The following is an 18,678-nucleotide window of genomic DNA, read 5'->3' on the forward strand; positions in this document are numbered from 1 at the left end:
CATTTCTGCAAGTATCCAGAGATCCTAAAAATTTCCTCAAATGTCTCACAGCTTTTGCATAAAACCATGGCTTTCTCAGCTCTACCTAGCTAATAATATTTTAATGCTGTTTGAAGGGATAAACAACTGTTTTCAAGTTAACCCACTTCTATCAGATCCTCTGTCATCTCTTTTCTAAGCTGAAGCGCCCTAATCCGTTTAGCTTTTCATCATTAATGGAGTATTGTAACCAAGGTCTACACAGGAGCCAATCCATGGCCAGATCTTGCACCTTTCAAATCCCTTTGACTGATATGAATTTGAGGAAGAACCAAACCAGAGAGAGGGGAGAAAACTCAGTGGCCCATATTATATGCAACACATCCATGTCGCTTCTATTTGAACATTAGTAACTACAAGTTGCACAAGCTACAAGGATCTTTCTGCTTCACACCTGCTACTTTGTGGACAGCCAAGCCAGGGCAAAATATGCTCTTTAACTCACACAACCTATCCTATGAACACCTGTTTAAGAAGAGCAATTTTCAGTCAGACCATTAGGCAGGTCAATGAACAGGTACCTGGGTGAATGGCTTTGAATTAACTATCCTTAAAAAATAAAAATAAAAAAAACGCTCAACCATTAAGTGGAAAAAAAAATCCCATCATCTTAATTAATATTCCTCCATGATAAAAATGGGTAAACTCTAGCCATTGAACTGAACTAATGTTAAAAATAGTAGAATACACCATATATTCTATGTTTTTATGAACAGCAAAATGCACTGACCACATTTTCCCACTGTAATCTAGCTTAAAGTTTTTACTAAGTTAACGGCACATAAAGTTTTTACTAAGTTAATGGCACATAAAGTTTTTACTAAGTTAACGGCACATGTATACTGGAACATACATCGTTATTTATTTATTTGTTTAGATTTCTATCCCGTTCTCCTGGGAGCTTAGAACGGGTTACAATTGACATTCACAATAAAATTACAGAACAATAAAATTATAGGCATTCAAAGAGGAGACAGGTGAGAAAACATAGAGAGAGAAGGGGAGGGGGAGTATGGGAAGGGAGGAGGGAAGAGGTGGGGAGCAAGGAGTTAAAGGAAGGGGAGCAGGGAACAAGAGAGTAGGAGGAGAAAGGAGAAAGGAAGGGGAGCTAGGAGAAGGTTGTCGGTTAGCATCATAGTCTCTTCCTGCCCCTCATCTGACTTATTGCCTTTTTCTGACTGCTTTAGTCTTGAATATGACTAGGAAACAAGGTTCAAGTTTATAATACACAGTAACACAGTAAATGACGGCAAAAAAGACCTTCATGGTCCATCCAGTCTACCCAACAAGGTGACCACAGCCCTGCCCACCTTACAATAACATTTGATTAAAGGTATCTTAAATTTCTAGAGGCATTAAATTCTCTTCTGATGGTTTTCCATCCCTGTGAGGAAGACTAATATTAAAGCTTCTCTCCACTGCTCCTTAGATTCAGCATCATAAGCTAACTGATGCAAAGCGTCGAAGGCTGCTTACAAAGTGAACTAGGAAGAAGTTTTAAAGTGAACTCAGAGGCATATACTCGTATGTAGATAAAAGTGCCTTTTTTATGACAGCTGCATATTTTTGCAGACATGCCACCTACATTTCTGCAAATGGAATCATTTAAGATTGACTGTTTCACACTTGACATCTTACACCTTCCCATCTGAGGAATCCCAATGCCCACAAAGCCAGGACCCAAGCTATGCTCCCTGTGACAACAGCAGGTGAAATACTATACTAGACACACTTCAGTTTTGCACCCTGTACTAATTTTGCCACTATCTACAGTTGCATTAATTTTGAAGATCATAGCATTATGCAGGACTCAATTAGGAAAACATTACAGGAAAATAAAGTATTTAAACAGAGGCAGCATAACATACACATTTAGTAGAATTATCACACATCAAACTATTTTCAGCTGAAGACATAGAAGCTGCATAGGGTGAGGGAGGGGTCATTTTTACTTCCCAAAGCTGGTGCATAGGACATGGATTTCCCAAACAAGAGGAGTACAGTGTTTTCAAACTTTTTGTTTCAACAGTTAAAAACTTAACGTCAGTTTGCTATTCTCACTATCTGCTGCCTTTTCAATTCAATTAGATGGTCCCACATGATTTCACTAGCTCTTGTTTGTAGAATCCTTGACTCGAGCATCAATTATGAGACCTTTTGCTGTTTCAATACAGTTCATGACAGTCTCAGTCCAAGTACAAATATTTAGTTAAAAGGTTGTGGTTTAAAAAAAAATAAATAAAAGGTTAAGAAAATTTTCTTGGTGCCACACACCATCTATAATCAGCTGCAGAGTCCATCCACACAGCTCTCTGAAAAGTGTTCCTGACAGGTTCTAACTCAATTAAAACAATGCTTACCTCCTAAAGCTGTAGCACTATGTAATAGTGCTGCACACATGCAGCTGACTATGGTCTACTAAAGTGCAAGAAACTGCTGCTTTTACTCTGTGCCTCAGGTGCTGTTTAATTTTTATTTAAAAATATATTTAAAATAAAGAGCAGCACAGGCTTTTCTCATCTCTTTTTTGATTCTCAAATTATTTTACATAACTGCTCATTCCTCAAACTGTTCCTTCTGAAATAAAACACCCTTGTTTTCCTTCAATACATTCAGAATTTCCTCATGGTGAAACATTACAATATAATGCACCCTTGGCGCATGCATAGTGTGTGTGTGTGTATGTAAATGCATTTATTACACACATTCACATATGTACAAATACACAAAAATACTCACAATGTGAAGGACATTTTAGCAGCAATGACTACAGCATTAAAGCAAATACAGCAAAGTGCTTGGAAATCTACCACGTAAAAGGGCGATTACATAATATCTGTCTCTCTTTCTATTCCGACATACTTAAGGGCATCAGCTTGGCTGTACCTGCAAAAGAAAAGAATCTCTCTGTAAAGTGGACTTAACTGATTTGGTATTCCAATAACATGCATCGTCAGCAAATTAAAATCTTTTTGTCATTTGAACTGATCCACATTAGTACATGTCTGTAAACTGTTTTAACCATCTTGATCAAGGAGAAATTAGGCTTTACCTGCTAATTTTCTTTCCTCAAGTACTCCAGACTAGACTGGACAAGATGCATAATTATACCTTCCCTTACCATCAGACCTCCAGACTGAATGGCATCACTCCATACAGAGACCTGGGCAGTCCTCAGCTAGTCAGTATTTCATCAACAAAGCCATGAGAGACAAACCCTCCAGACCGGGGGCAAGAGACAACAGTCAAAAAGCCATTATCCTTCTTGAAATGATGATAACTCTGCAGAATGAAGATACCAAACTGACTATAGGGATTTCTTGCCCAGATTAGTTGTTCTCCCCTGTGAAATATACTGTATAGGCAATTTCTGGACTGGTCTGAAGAATTCAATGAAATTTGCAAGTAAAGTATAATTTCTCCTTCCTCATTGTCCCTCTAGATCAGTCCAGATTCATGAGAAGTACCAAAGCAATATCTTCACAGAAAGGAAAACAACAGCAACTATTGACTACATGTTTGAAAACCATGTCTTGTCATGTCTGCATATCCCACCCAAAATGCTTTTTTTTAAATTGAAGTTTTCATATTATATAATTAAACATGGTAAACAGAAACTCAAGGGAATAGGAATATTATTATACTAAATTTAACCTTCAATATGAAATATGATGTTAAATGTCAATTATTAAAGTCAAATAAACACTCAATTAGTCTAAAATGGTTCGTTTTATTTAAACATACAAACTGTAAAATGTGAAATTGTCTAACAGTGAATAGAGACTATGCAAGCAAAATATGATGCTTAAAAATGCATAGAGACTAAACTTGAAAAGGTAAAAAAAATGTTAGAAAGTTAAAATCTCAGGTTGTGTGCAATTCCACAAAGAAAATCATATGAAGCTCTATTAGAAAAAATTGAAAGTAAAGCAATCTTCTCGCAGTTTTTCACTGAGTTTATGTTTCTGTCACAGCTCTCCTCTGATAATATACTCGATTCGGCTTTCTGTAATTCTGTTATGAGTTTGAAAACACCAACATGAGCAGCTCCAATGAGTGATCCTAGCCTTCTGTGCCAACGTTTGACGCAGTTCTGGGTTTGTGGTAGTCCAAGATCAACCTAAAAATATCAAGCTTGAATTTTCAGGCTTTTCGTTCAAAGGTACATCTAATTCATGCACTTTTACTATCCGAAAAGCTAGATGTTCTAACCATACTGGAGGCTTGGTTATACCCAAGGGATGAGGGTCTGCTCTAACAGGCCTGTCCCCCATTATTCAGTCTTCTACCGCCATTGCTTTCAAAGAAAGGAGGGGGGTGACCTTCTAATCTTTCTATCTAGCTCAGTTATTACTAAGGAGGATTATTGCCCCCTCTCATTCGGCAATTGAATATCTTGCTTTAAAAATTTCATTACCTTCTGAAATGTTACTTCTCTTGATCTATATTCAACTTCCCATAACTCGTTCAACAGTATAGCAGCTTCTTGATCTCATCTCTTCCTATTCTCTTTCTACCTTCTCACTTCTCATTTCTCATTCTAGGAGAGCTAAACATCCATCTTGACAACTCCTCTAATTACTTCTCGAAGGAATTTCTGACTTTTCTTCAGGATTGCTCTCTCTCACAGTTGGTCTCTGGTTCTACTCACTCTACAGACCCATTGCCAACATTCCCTTCTTCCTCAAAATCATGGAAGGCCTTGTCAACCGGGACCTCATGTCATACCTCGAGAAGTTCGACATCCTTCATGACTCCCAGTCTGGATTCCGCTCTAACTACAGCACGGAAACCGTCCTAGCGTCTCTAACCGACTACCTCCTCCAACTATTCTCCCAGGGAAACAGCGCTCTGCTACTCCAGTTTGATCTCAGTAGTGCCTTTGACCTGGTAGACCATGACATTCTGCTCAGTTGCCTCGATTCCATAGGCATTTCGGGACAGGTACTAACTTGGATCACAGGCTTCCTAAAAAACTGCACCTACCAAGTCCACAATGAGGGAACCTACTCCCATACCTAGTCAAACCCCTGTGGAGTTCCACAAGGCTCCCCCCTATCACCTTCCCTATTCAATATCTACATGGCTTCACTGGGACACATGTTATCTGCCCGAAAGCTGAAATCCTAAATTTATGCAGATGACATTACAATTGTCATCCCCATCTCCTCACTGTCACAAGAAACAGAACAGCACATCTCTTCAGTACTCACCATGGTCGAACACTGGACCACCCGGTTGTTGCCTTATTGTTCTGTATATTAAAAATTTCTCAATAAAGATGATTGAACTAAAAAAAAACTAAATCCAGAAAAGACTAAACTCTTCCTTGCAAGTCCCAACCACAAATTAACAACCACCACCCTACAACTCAACGGTCTAACCTACCCTATCAACCCCACCATCAAAATCCTTGGAGTCATCCTAGACCGCTGCCTGACCTTCGAAGACTACATCAACGCTCAGGTCAAAAAATGCTTTTACACCCTCTGGAAACTCCGTACCATCAAACATTACTTTGACTTCCCCTCCTTCAGACTGCTGGTCCAATCCCTAATCTTAAGCACCCTGGATTACTGTAATATCATATATTTGGGCTCCTACAAGAAAACCATCAAACGTCTGAGACTCATTCAAAACACCGCCATCCGACTAATCTATGGCCTCAAAAAGTCAGACCATATCAACCCTTACTACAGAAAACTTCACTGGTTGCCAATAGAAGCGAGAGTCATCTTCAAATTCGCCTGCCTCTGCTTCAAAACCTTATCTGGCTCATCCCCGATATATCTGTATCACCACTTTGCGTTCCCAGGCACCAGTCGAACGCGCAATGCCTATCTGTTTACTTACCCATCCCCAAAGGGATGCACCTACAAAAGATTCCTTAATAGAACTCTCTCATTCCAAGCTGGCAGATGGACAGATTGCCTGACCACCCTCATCTCATCTGCCCCATCGTACTCTTCCTTCAGGAAATCTCTCAAATCTTACCTCTTTGATAAATTTCTCGAACCCCTCCAAATAACCAAACTCTACGATCTCTCCTTGCATAGTAATCCACTTCAACCGCATTATACAGTCTCTTGCATCATATCTTGTTCTTAAGTCGCTCGCACTGTATTTTCATTGAATAAATATCTCCGCTGTAAATGTACAGGCTCTTGCATTGTAAATCTGCATTGTTCTTCGCTGTATAAACACCCATGCTGAATATGTACAGTCCCCTGCATTGTAAACTGTGCTCAACTGCATATTACATTCCCTTGCATTGTATCTTCGCTGTATATGTACAGTCTCTCTTACATTGTAAACCGCCCTGAACGGTTTGTGGTATTGTGGTATACAAAAATAAAGTTATTATTATTATTATTACTGGTCATTTGCTCGATGTGGTTATTGCTATATTAAGTTCTGGTATTTCTCTCCTTCAAACTATGCCTGTGCCTTGGTCTGATCACTTTCTCATTCAATTTTCTCTCTCCATTGGAATTTCAACTGCTCCGCTTGTTTCTAGTCAAACTTTGGCTAAATATGTTTGAAGCTTTCAAACTCTTACTGCAGAAAATTTATTTCATAAGTGTGCACCATTCCCCAACAATTATTCTGACCTTGGGTTATCGGACCAGAAAAAAATTTGGGATACTACTTTCGATCTCTTTGCTTCTCTTAAACCAATTACTCTAAGGCGTCATCTGTCTCAACCCTGGTTTCAGGCAGGCCTTTCACTTATGCGACATCAATTACATAGTGCTGAATGCCTATGGAGGAAGAATCCTTCTGTCTCTTCCGAAACACGCTTTAAATCTCTCTCAAGGTTTTATTCCATTTCCTTAAAGAAAGTCAAACAGAATTATTTACATAAGATTCTGCAACGTGACTTGAATAACTCTCAATTGAACTGTCTTTTCTATTCCCTTTAAGGGGAATAGCACTGTGTCTCAACCTCAGAACTAATTAACTGCTGATAACTTTGCAAAGGGTTTTTCTGATAAGGTCTCCACCTTAAGGAGCTCATTAGGGACAACTCCTCTTCCACTTTCTAGAAATGATTCATCCGCTGCCATGGTTTCTGTTTCTGATCTCTCTGCTTTTAATCAGCCACCTGCTTCTCTAGTAAGGAAGGTCATTTCTTCATCTTGAGTTACATCCTCTCCAAATTATTCATTTCCATCTTTTCTTGTTAAAAGATTTTTGGATTATCTTTTGCAATCCCTGCTAGCTATGGTCTCCAATAGTCTTAATTCTGGGATATTCCCTGCACCATGGAAACAATCAATAATCACTCCTGTTCTTAAATCTTTGTAGTATGACCCAGCCGAGGTTATTAATTACAGGCCGATTTCTAACTTACCTTTTCTTTCTAAAATACTAGAGAAAGTAGTTGCTGCGCAATTGTCTGAATATCTTGACCAAATACATGCTGGGTTGAATCCAGAGAAGCTTTGTCAGCCGAAAGCCCAAGGTGGTAATGCTGCTATACATCATGGTGAGACCACATCTGGAATACTGTGTACAATTTTGGAGGCCACACTATGGGAAGGATGTGCTAAGAATGGAATCGGTTCAACGATTGGCCACCAAGATGGTCTCAAGGCTCAAGGATGTCCCTTATGAAGAATGACTAGGTAAGTTGCACCTTTACTCTCTCGAGGAACACAGAGAGAGGGATGACATGATAGAGACGTTCAAATACGTCACTGGCCGTATTGAGGTGGAAGAAGACATCTTCTTCCTTACAGGCCCTATGGCGACAAGAGGGTATTCGCTAAAAATCAGGGATGGGAAATTCCATAGTGACACTAGGAAGTACTTCTTCACCGAAAGGGTGGTTGCCCGTTGGAATGATCTTCCACTTCAGGTAGTTGAGGCCAGTAACGTGACTGATTTAAGAACAAATGGGATCAACACGTGGGCTCACCTCAAAGAAGAACTTAGAGGGGAGGGTTATTTGAGTGGGCAGACTTGTTGGGCCAAAGTTCCTTTTCTTCCGTCATATTATATGTTTCTATGTTTATATTCGCACCAGACAGGCTTCCATCGATATCATTCCATGGAGCACTCTCTCCTTGGATTAACTAATTATGTGCGTTCAGTCTTAGATGGCAATCGTCGATGCCGCTCTGGAGAGCCAGTGTTGGTACTGCAGGACCTGATGGCCTTATGTTCAGGCTGGGTCGGTACTGAAAGGTCGGTACCGAAGGAGTGAATGTTGGGGTAAGGAGTTTAAACATATCACTCACTTGGAAAAGCTCATTGAGCTTTTTACGGAATGAAAGCACCGGTACCTTTGGCCTTTCTACTGGTACCATCGGTGCTGCCTTTTGCCTTGGCGAGGGTGACCTTGAAGAGGATGCACACCTCCATGTAGCAAAGGCAAGTTGCAAGAAAGGTTGTCGCTTGGTCGGCATCAAGGGACTCGATGCAAGGGTGACCTGCAACACCTGTTGGGAAGCTGGCTGCTTCTTAGCTGGCTTACCAGATGGAGCGATGTCTTCCGACATCGGTGTCGATGTCGGTACCTTTGACTTCAACGACTTCTTCTCTGTGTCCATGCCAGTACCAAACAATTTTTCTTGTTGAAGTTTCCGGCTCTTGATGGAACGTTTCTGCAGGGTAGAACATCGAGCACACGATTTTACACGGTGCTCCGGGCCAAGGCACTGCAAGCACAAACTGTAGGGGTCAGTGATGGAAATTTGCCTTTGGCACCAGCAGCACTTTTTAAAACCCATTAATGGCTGAGACATCGATGGAAAGAGCGCCTCAGCCAAACTGAACTCAAAGGCTGAAGAAAAGAAAAGGCCTTGTTTGGCGAAGCCCGCGTGGCGAAAAGAGAGGAAAAACATTCCCCACTTATTCTTTTTTTATTCTTTTTTAAATTAAGTAAACTTCAAAATTAAAAGAAAAAGAAAAGAAGAATAAAGCATGAGTGGGAAGGCAAAATACACAAAATTTGAACTGCATTCAAAAACACGACTTCTTAGCTCTGCGGAAAACTAAGAACTGAGGTACCGCGAGCCTGTGTCGGGTGGGATGGAACTCGCGCATGCGAGGTGCGGGCAGTTCGAACTTTCTTAAGTTCTTAAAGTGGTGATGCACCTTTAAAGCTGTTCGTACCGGAGCTCTGTGGATGATGTCACCCACATGTGAGAATATCCAGCCTGCTTGTCCTGGGATAACTGCGCTTCGCTTAATTTATGAACATTGGAAACTGTAGTAAACAGGAGGACTTTATCAGAACTGACATCTGTATTTTTCACAAGAAAAATCTCACCATTTAGAGTCTCCGTGAATTTATGAGGAATAATCAATTCATCCAAGTAATGCGGTTCAGTATAATCTTCTCTGCGAACTAGTTTGGCTGTTTACTTCAGTGATGTTGTTTTCAGAAGGTAAGGACGTACTGCCTAGTTCATCGTTGAAATTGCAGACTGGACAATTTGCACCAGCTTGTCATTGGTTTGCACTGCGCTTCTTTTAATTGCAGCCTTCACTCGAGCAACTTCTGGTCGGAACACCTCTACAGCGTGGGATGGATGATCTCTGAATTTCTGTAGTAAGTGCTTGCCACCCTGGACTATTGTAATTGCTGACTCTTTACAGTTTCTGGTTTCACATCTCCAATAGTAGGCGATTTCTCTAGTAGTTTTCCTCATAACTTTTTGTTGCAAGCATAGTAGATAACCTCTGGCAACAAAAGATTAGGTTCTTACCTTTGCTAATCTTCTTTCTTGTAAATCCTCGCTTGATTATGGGACCAGTGGATTGTTTACCTCCTCCTGCCAGGGATCTGTAGGAAACCTCAAACATTTGAAGCTTTTACCACTCCCTCTCACCACTGAGCATGCTCCTCTGGACTCCAGTCAGTTTTAAGCCACCAGGAATATCTGTAGGGGATAACAAACAAAAGAGAGAAGGGAACTCCCCAACAAGCAAATTAATTCTGCTCAAATAAACAAATGCAATAACAATGCAAAACGAAATGAAACATTGAAAACCTGAATGACAAAACAGTCCTAAGAGGAGAGACAGCCTGCACTGTCAGAAGGAGAGGTGCCTAAACTAGGGAACTCCCCCAGTCTAAGTGCAATAGTAGCCTTAAAGGCTGCCTACCTGTGCGGGCAGGACCCGCTAAAACAAACAGGTGGTCAGAGAGACAAAACTTGTTGGTAACTTCCAAATACTGCAACAAAAGCCTGCGCACCTCTAGGATCAGAGCACCCAGTTCTGGTCCTTTGAACCAGAGAAAGGAAACGCAGGAAGCCGGACTTCCTGATTCACATGGAAGCAAGAAACCACCTTCGGAAGAAAGGAAGCATCAACGCGGAATCCATAAAACGCATGAAGGGATCCCTGCAAAAAAGAGCCTGAAGCTCCAAGATTCTCCAAGCTGAAGTAATAGCCACAAGGAAGACCATCTGGACTGTGAGATCCATCAAAGATGCCTGCTCTAAAGGCTCAAACGGTGGAATAGCTACAGAGTAGAGAGTTGCGCAGGGACAGAAATCCCACCCGTCCCCTCAAAAATGTCAAAAGTGACCAGTGGAGTACCACAGGGGTCAGTCTTGGGCCCAATGCTATTTAATATCTTTGTAGGGGATCTGACTCAGGGACTTTGAGGCAAAATTACATTATTTGCTGATGACACTAAACTATGCAATATTGTGGGCAGGGCAACAGAACCTGACAGCGCAACCAGGCCCAACACTATGGAGCAGGACCTGCTTGTATTGGAAAAATGGTCCAGTACTTGGCAACTAAATTTTAATGCCAAGAAATGTAAAGTAATGCACCTTGGGAGCAGAAATCCATGCAAAACATACACCTTGAACGGTGAAAACTTAACAAGAACTACTGCAGAAAGGGACTTGGGAGTTCTCATCCGGGAAGATATGAAAGCTGCTAATCAGGTGGAGAAAGCTTCAGCAAAGGCCAGACAAATGCTGGGTTGCATCAGAAGGAGCTTTATCAGCCGAAAGCCGGAAGTCATACTACCGTTATACAGATACATGGTGAGACCTCACCTGGAGTACTGTGTCCAATTTTAGAGGCCACATTATCAAAAGGATGTGAAGAGAATGGAGTCGATACAGAGAATGGCCACTAGGATGGTCTCAGGATTTAAAGACATCCCATATGAAGAATGTCTGATCAGACTGCGCTTATATTCTCTCAAGGAGCGCAGAGAAAGGGGGGACATGATAGAAACATTCAAATACATCATGGGTCACATCAAAATGGAGGAGGAAATCTTTTTTCTAAAGGGTCCCACGGCGACAAGAGGGCATCCACTAAAACTTAAGGAAGGAAGATTTCATGGCGACACCAGGAAATACTTCTTCACCGAACGGGTGATTGATCGATGGAATGATCTTCCACGCCAGGTGGTCGAGGCCAGTAGCATGCTCGACTTCAAGAGTCGATGGGACAAACAGGTGGGAGTAGTACAGAGTAATGCTCAAACGATAGATACTCCAGGGAGGAAGGGTTCTTGAGTAGGCAGATTAGTTGGGAGGGAGGGTTCTTGAGTGGGAGGGAGGGATCTTGAGTGGGCAGACTTGTTGGGCCGTCTGCTTTTTTCTGCCGTCATACTCTATGTTTTTATGTCCCCTACGAGTAATCCCCCTCTGTCCCCACCCGTCCCCGTGAGGAATCCCCTCCATCCCCAAAAACTTCAGAAATAGTTATTTCATTTAATTATGCTACTAAATTAAAGGCTCTGGTAGAGACCCATTTACAAATAAGCAAACCACTTTATTAATTTGGAAATATTAATTGGGAAGAATACATACTTTGTAAACAAATTTCTACCAGAGCTGTCAGCTGAGGACTACCTTTGCAGCTGGCTGGGGGGTCCCTTTTGCCAAGCTTGGTAGGCAGCAGTAGCATCCCTGAGTCACAGGTGCTGGCACCTCAGTGGCTTATGGATATTGCCAGCAACTTCTGTGCTTGGTGGAGGGGAGTTCTGGCCATCTCTAGAGGAGGTCCTCTGCTGGAGGTGCTTGGGGATCCCCACCAGTCACAGCAAGGGTCAGCAAGTACTTCAACACTGTAGAAATAAAACCAGAAATGCATCTGCTATATACATTTCCCAAAGCTAACATATTTTAGTCAATAAATTCCGTTTTTTACCTTTGTTTGGAGACTTATTTTTCCATAAAGTTGGTCCCAGTTTCTTTTCTGCACTTTCCCATCTTCTGTAAATTCTTCTGTTGCTGTCCATTGGTTCCTCCTACCATGGTCCAGCATTTATCCCTTTCGCATCTTTCGCCCATGTCCACCAGCCCCATGCCCAACATTTATCCTTCTATTACCCCTCTCCAGCACCATGCCACATCTCTCCCTCCTTTCCCTTCACCACTATGTCCAACATTCCTCCCTCTTTCATCCATTTCAATCTGTCCCACAGTTCCCTTTCCACCACACTATTTCTCCCTCTCATCTGTACCTCACTCTCTCCCTCCCTATGATCAAAAATTCAACTTTCTTCCATTCCCCGTGTACACAACCATCTCTTTCCTTCTCACTGACACACTCAAGCCCAATTCTCCCTTTCTATTTCCTCCCCCACCTCAGCATCTCTTTCCCTCCCTTCCTCTCTCCCAAGTTCATGCCTTCTGTGTCCAAAAACGCATTTCCTCCCCCACCTCAGCATCTCTTTTCCTCCCTTCCTCCATCCTCTCTCCCAAGTTCATGCCTTGTGTCCAAAAATGCACTCACTTCCCCCTTTTGTGTTCCGCGTTTGCCTCCCATGTTCAACCTCCTTCTGTCCAGCATTTGCCTCCCACGTTCAACCCCTTCTGTGTCCTGCGTTTGCCTCCGACGTTCGTGTCCAGCCCTCATCTGCCAGCAACCTTATCAGCAACTTTCTCATCTAAATGGAGCTCTAAGAGGTAGCTGGAACTGCGAGGTTCCTCTTCTATTTCCTGCCTGCCCTGCAGTAGCACACATAGCCAACCGGAAGTCTTCTCCGATGTCAGTGCTGACATCAGAGGGAGGGATGGCTTTGCTTAAGCACTCCCTCCAACGTCAGCGCTGATATCGGGGAAGACTTCCGGTCGGCTATGTGTGCTGCTGCAGGGCAGGTAGGAAAAGAAGATGAGCCTCGTGGCTCGAGTTGCATCGTACCCTGCGGGATCCCCTAGACCACGAGGGGCATCCCCATGGGATCCCCGCGACCCAAGGGGGCATCCCCACAGGATCCCCGTGACCCGAAGGGGGAACCCGCGGGATTCCCATTGTCCCCATTCCCATGCAGCTCTCTACCACAGAGCGTAGAACCAGATATAGGTTCCAAGGTGGACAGGGAAGGCGCCAAGGAGACCCTAGTCATAATGCGCCTCTTAGAAACTGGACCACATGCTGGAGGTACAGCCAAGGAGCCCCTCAGTGTAGGAGGGCCCATACATGAAAGACCAAAAAGATGGCCCTGGAGTGAAGCCACAGCAAGACCCTTCTTCAGGCTGTCCTATAGATACTCCAGGACCCAAGGAATCAAAAGAAGATAATGTTCCTCCGGTCTAGGAGCTTGGTAACACCTCCAAGCCTTCACATAGGCCGCCACCACGGACTTCCAATTACGATGGAAGCATGTGGCATCACTACCGAAGATGAGCCCCAGCCCATCAAGATCACGCACCCAAGAGCCACACCTGAAGACCAAAGCGATCCGCATTCTGCAGAGCAATTGGCCCCTGAATAAGGAGGCAAAAGGGACAAGGCAACCAGAGCCTCCTGCTCCTGCTGGAGCCAAATCAGGTCAGCATATCTCGGCCACCTCAGCTAATCAGAAGCCACCAGGATCCCTGGCCCCTCATAGACTGTTAGCCGTCTCAACAGACGCCTTACCATGGCCCACGGAGGGAAGACATAATAAAACAAAACAAACATAAGACCCTCTTGGGACCAGGGCTGAACAAGAACATCCAGGCCTACACTGCTGGCCTCTCGACAATGACTTTAGAACCGATCGGCCTTCTAGTTCACCACAGTCGCCATGAGAGTTAGTTTATTAGATATACTGCTTTTCTTAACAATTATTGTCAAATCAAGGCAGTTAAAGTTAAAAACAATGGGTACAAAATAATAAAGACTAAGCTTTTATGACCGGGATCAAGTGGTCCTGTGTTGGAGGATCGCGCCTCTTTGATTGTTGGTGCCTGACAGGTTGCTGCAGGGTGGTGCAGTGGAGGACAGACCAGTAGTGATGTCGGTGGGAGATCGCTGCTCCTTCAGGTGGCTCATTTGGGCAACAAGGGCAGCACATCTTGGGGGATGCTGGGCTGGGATGAACTGGAGCTGCACAGCGGTGGAGATCTAGTGCTTCGGCTGATGCTAACTGATATTTTATGCCGGCCGAGGATCAGCTCCGAACCTGGCAATGATAAGCTTCTACTTTGGATTGATTCCTTGCTGTGCCGTGGAGTCTGTAGCTATTGTCCAGCCATCAGAATCTGCTGTCTTTAATTTCCTTGGACAGGGGCCTAGACTGTAACACTTCGGCCCTTCTTGCCAGTGTCAGGTTTGGTATGCCACTCCCCTGTAGTTGGAGATCTTGACGCTGCCAGCCAGACTTTTTGAATCCTGCCTTTTCTTCACCTCATTGTCCATCTGACTGGTCTGTCTTGCTGGGGATTATTATTATTTTTTTCCTTTTCTATTTTCCTTTTTCTATTTTGGTTGATTGTAATTTTTGTATTTATTTTGTTATTTTTCATTCTATTCTTATGTAATCTTTTTCTTTTTTTGCTTTCTCTGGGGTTTCTTCTTCTGTCCCTCCTTTTCCTAATTTATCTTTTACAAAAGCATTGTTTTCCTTCCATGCACTTAGTTTAGATTGTGAGTCCAACTGGGACAGAGAGGTAGTTTTAATGTGCCTATTATTTTAACTTTGTTAACCACATTGATCTGACAAAAATTGTTAAGAAAAGCGGTCTATCAAATAAACTAATAATAACAACTAACTAAAAAAAAAAAAAAAAAAGCAGACAGGTGGAAATACTGGGAAATAAGTATCACTAGATGCTTAGAACTTCCCTGTCTGTCCAAAAGGCTCACAATCTAACTAAAGCACCCGAATAAACATTTAACATACTAAAGATATAACAGGATAGAAAATAAAATTCTTAATCAATAAAATAGCAGAAAATTGAAATGAAAAAAAAATAAAAAATCAATAAAATTAAATTAAAAAGAAATAAGAAAAAGTACAATCTAAAAAAAAAAAAAAAGTAATATCAGTCCTGTCCTCAGGATACAGCTGTAGTCCTCTAGGAAACATGGCACAGCAGGCCAAAGACAGAGGGCCGAAGAGAGAAGGAAAGTCACAGTACCAATCCACCATTGGCAATCACAAGCCACACAGACTCCATCCCTGACTCCCAATGGCTCAGCAGTCAGGCGCATAACAACCCCACCAGCATGAGAGGGAACTGCGCCGAAACTGGAGCTCTGCCTCTGCTGATTAAAAAAAAAGCCACAGGCTCTCGCACTGGGTACCCCCACTAATGCACTATGCAAGTGAGTGCAAAAGAGAGACCACTCTCTGGGGACCAATGTCTGACGATTGCGAAAGACTGCATGAACGTCATCCACACCTGCACACAAAAAGAGCAGCTGAGTCTCAACGCTCAGAGAGGGACTCTTTGTGCCCCCCTTATGATGGATGAAAGCCACTGTGGAGGCCTTGTCCAAGAACACATGATTGAGACGACATTGGAGCTGGAGAAGAGCCAGCCAAATCACTCTCAGTTCTAGGCGACTGATCGACCACTTGCGTTCTGAAGGCACCCATTGTCCCCCATATGCACATTGCTCCCCAGCCCTTGAGATGCATCCGTCAACAGGATCACCCAATACGAGATCTGGAGTGGAAGGTCCCTGGACAGCGAGAGGGGACACAACCGCCAGGCTAGGGCACACCACCACCGGTCAGGGCAGGGGTGCATGTAACGAATCCTGCTGTGGATTCCAGTGTGAAAGCAGAGCTTCCAGCAGCAGACACAGACAAACTTAGACCCATGGGACCAACTCGATCATTGTTATCATGGTCCCCAGAACCAGGAGATATTGCCATGTCATCAGGAACTGAGTGGCCAGAAGGCCTCCAACAACCTATTGTAGCTTCTCCTACACAGGTAGAAACACAGCATTTTGACCCGTGTGAAACTGAACTCCCTGGTACTTCAAGTCCTAGGCGGGTTTGAGGTGACTCTTCCTGAAATTGCTCACCCAGATGTTGCAGCAATTGCACCACCTGTTGGACAGCCAGAAGCCCCTCAAATAGCGAGGAAGCTCTGATCAACTAGTCATCCAGATACAGATGAACCGGGACACCCAGGGAGCGAAGACAGGCCACTACCACCATCACTGTGGTGAAGGTCCGGAGTGCTGCCGCCAAACCAAAAGGGAGAGCCGTAACCTAAAATGTCACCCCAAGACATGGAACCGCAGATATTTCCGATGGTCCATAAAAAATGAGAATGTAGAGATAGGCCTCTGTCAGATCTAGGGAGGCTAGAAGCTCCCCCCAGTTCCACCAATGCTAGCACTGATTGTACTGTTTCCATGCGGAAGCGGAATACTTTCAGCGCTACATTGACTGCCTTGAGGTCCAGTCGTCGGATCCTTTTGTTGGAACGATGAAGTAAATCGAGTTATCTCTCAGGTCATGGGTTCAATTGCAGCAAAATCCAAAAGTCTGCGGACCGTGGCCTGCACCCAAACCACCTTTTCTGAGCCGCCCACAGGGGAAACCAGAAAATACTCAGCAGAGGAAATAGAAACTCTAATTTGTGGCCATATCAGAGGACCTCCAGAATCCAGAAGTCAGAGGTGATGGTCTCCCATTCTGCCAGAAAGGCCAACAACGTCCCCCAAATGCATGGAGACGGTGGCCTGGCGTCAGAACTATTTACTAGCGGAAGTCGCCACTTGTCTTGTTGCAGACTGCTGATTGCTAGACCCACAGAAGCATGGTCTGGCAGATGAAGAGGACTGCTGTTCGGAGGAAGAATCTGAGTACGGATGGGAACGTCAAAAGGGATGAAAATTAGAATGTCCTGAACTCCTAGCAGGACAGGACTGGCTCCAGGCAACACCTTGGAAACAATCCTGAACACCAACCATAAGGTCATCCAGACTCTGGCTGAACAGAAGCAGGCCCTTAAATGACAACCTGCTCAATGTGGCCTTAGAAGATGAATCACCAGACCACTACCGATCCAGAGAATCCTGCGAGCTGAGACTGAATAGGTGCCCAGCTTGGCAAACACTTTCAAGATGTCATACAAGGCATGGTAGGGTGATAGGGATGAGGTACATCGATTTGTGCAATACTTAAACCAATGTAATCCGCACCTTGTTTTCTCAGAGTCTATTCATGCTTGTCAAATAAATTTCTTAGATATTATTGTAAAATATGAACAAGGGAGATTTGATACCTCTATTTACCGTAAAAATACAGATAGAAATATCCTGCTTCATTATAAAAGTTATCATCCAAAGAATTTGAAGCAGAATATTCCGGTAGGGCAGATGTTAAGATTAAAGAGATTATGTTCTTCCGATCAAGAATTTAAACATCAAACTTATGTGATGATTGACAAATTTAAAGAAAGTGGTTACCCTGACAAATGCTTAAAGAGGGCATACAAACGGGCATCCAATGTACATCGTGAATAGTTGAATTGTAAACCTCAACAAGAAAAGCAGGGAGCTCTTATTTGTGTTCTCCCTTATTCTATGAAACCCTGCAGTTACGTGCTGTTATACAGAAACATTGGGACATTTTAAGATATCATCCTAATTTGACAGTTTACCCCGTTTTGCTTATAAACGAGGGTATAATTTGGGGGAACTGGTAAAAAGATCAAAATCTTGCAGTTTGCCTTTATATAAGAGTCGGGGTCATCAACCATGTGGGAGATGTGTTTATTGCCAGCATGCACTAACGACTACCAGTGTACAAATACTTCATGGCAATAAGAAATATGAATTATATGACCGGACTGATTGCACTTCTATGCAGGTAATTTATGCAATTATATGCCCGTGCGGCCTGATGTACATCGGTCAAACTCGTCGGGTAGTTAAGTTGAGGATTGCAGAGCACTTGAGTTGCTTGAGGAACAAGAAGGAAGAAGCGCCATTGGTGGAACATTGGCTAGCCAAATATCATCAGGAGTCTGATTTGAAATTTGTGGTGTTGAGGCAATTTCACGCTACCCATGGAGCAAATATTATTAGACAATTGGTGAATTGTGAACAAAGATTCATCTTTATGTGGGATATAGTGGCCCCCAAAGGACTGAATAAAGCTGTGGAGTGGCCGTTGGGCTGCTAAAGGTAATACACCCAATCAGTTTAAAATACGTCAGAAGTGAACAAGTGTTATAAAGGAAGTAATAAGGACGTTTGATTTAATTTATTGTTTGAAAAAGTTTGCTAGCAGTAATGCCGCTATGAAGCCCTGTGTGGGGTTTTATTCCAATAATAGGCCGTATGCTGTTTGAGAAGTTGTAAGTAACAAAGGATTTTTGAAATGAATTTTATTTTTATGGTTTAAATTTATACTGATATATGGCTGCTTTTTCTAGAGTGCTGCAAACATCTTCCTCTTGATAACGCGAATAGGGA

The 18,678-nt window shown here is 43.0% G+C and overlaps 1 protein-coding gene across 10 annotated transcripts in view; it reads right to left on the minus strand.

Annotated features, from left to right (window-relative positions):
- Positions 1 to 879: 879 nt before the first annotated feature.
- EZH1 (enhancer of zeste 1 polycomb repressive complex 2 subunit) overlaps positions 880 to 18,678 on the minus strand; it is a 235,978-nt gene continuing 218,179 nt past the window's right edge. For all 10 annotated transcript variants that reach the window (XM_033918305.1, XM_033918308.1, XM_033918309.1 and 7 more), the window contains one exon: positions 880 to 2,925. In XM_033918305.1, coding sequence (XP_033774196.1) covers positions 2,865 to 2,925 — 61 coding nt within the window. In that variant the 3' untranslated portion in view covers positions 880 to 2,864. The remainder of the gene's footprint in view (positions 2,926 to 18,678) is intronic.

This window comes from Geotrypetes seraphini, chromosome 13 (genome assembly GCF_902459505.1).
Source record: "Geotrypetes seraphini chromosome 13, aGeoSer1.1, whole genome shotgun sequence".
In the NCBI taxonomy this organism is placed as follows: domain Eukaryota; kingdom Metazoa; phylum Chordata; class Amphibia; order Gymnophiona; family Dermophiidae; genus Geotrypetes; species Geotrypetes seraphini.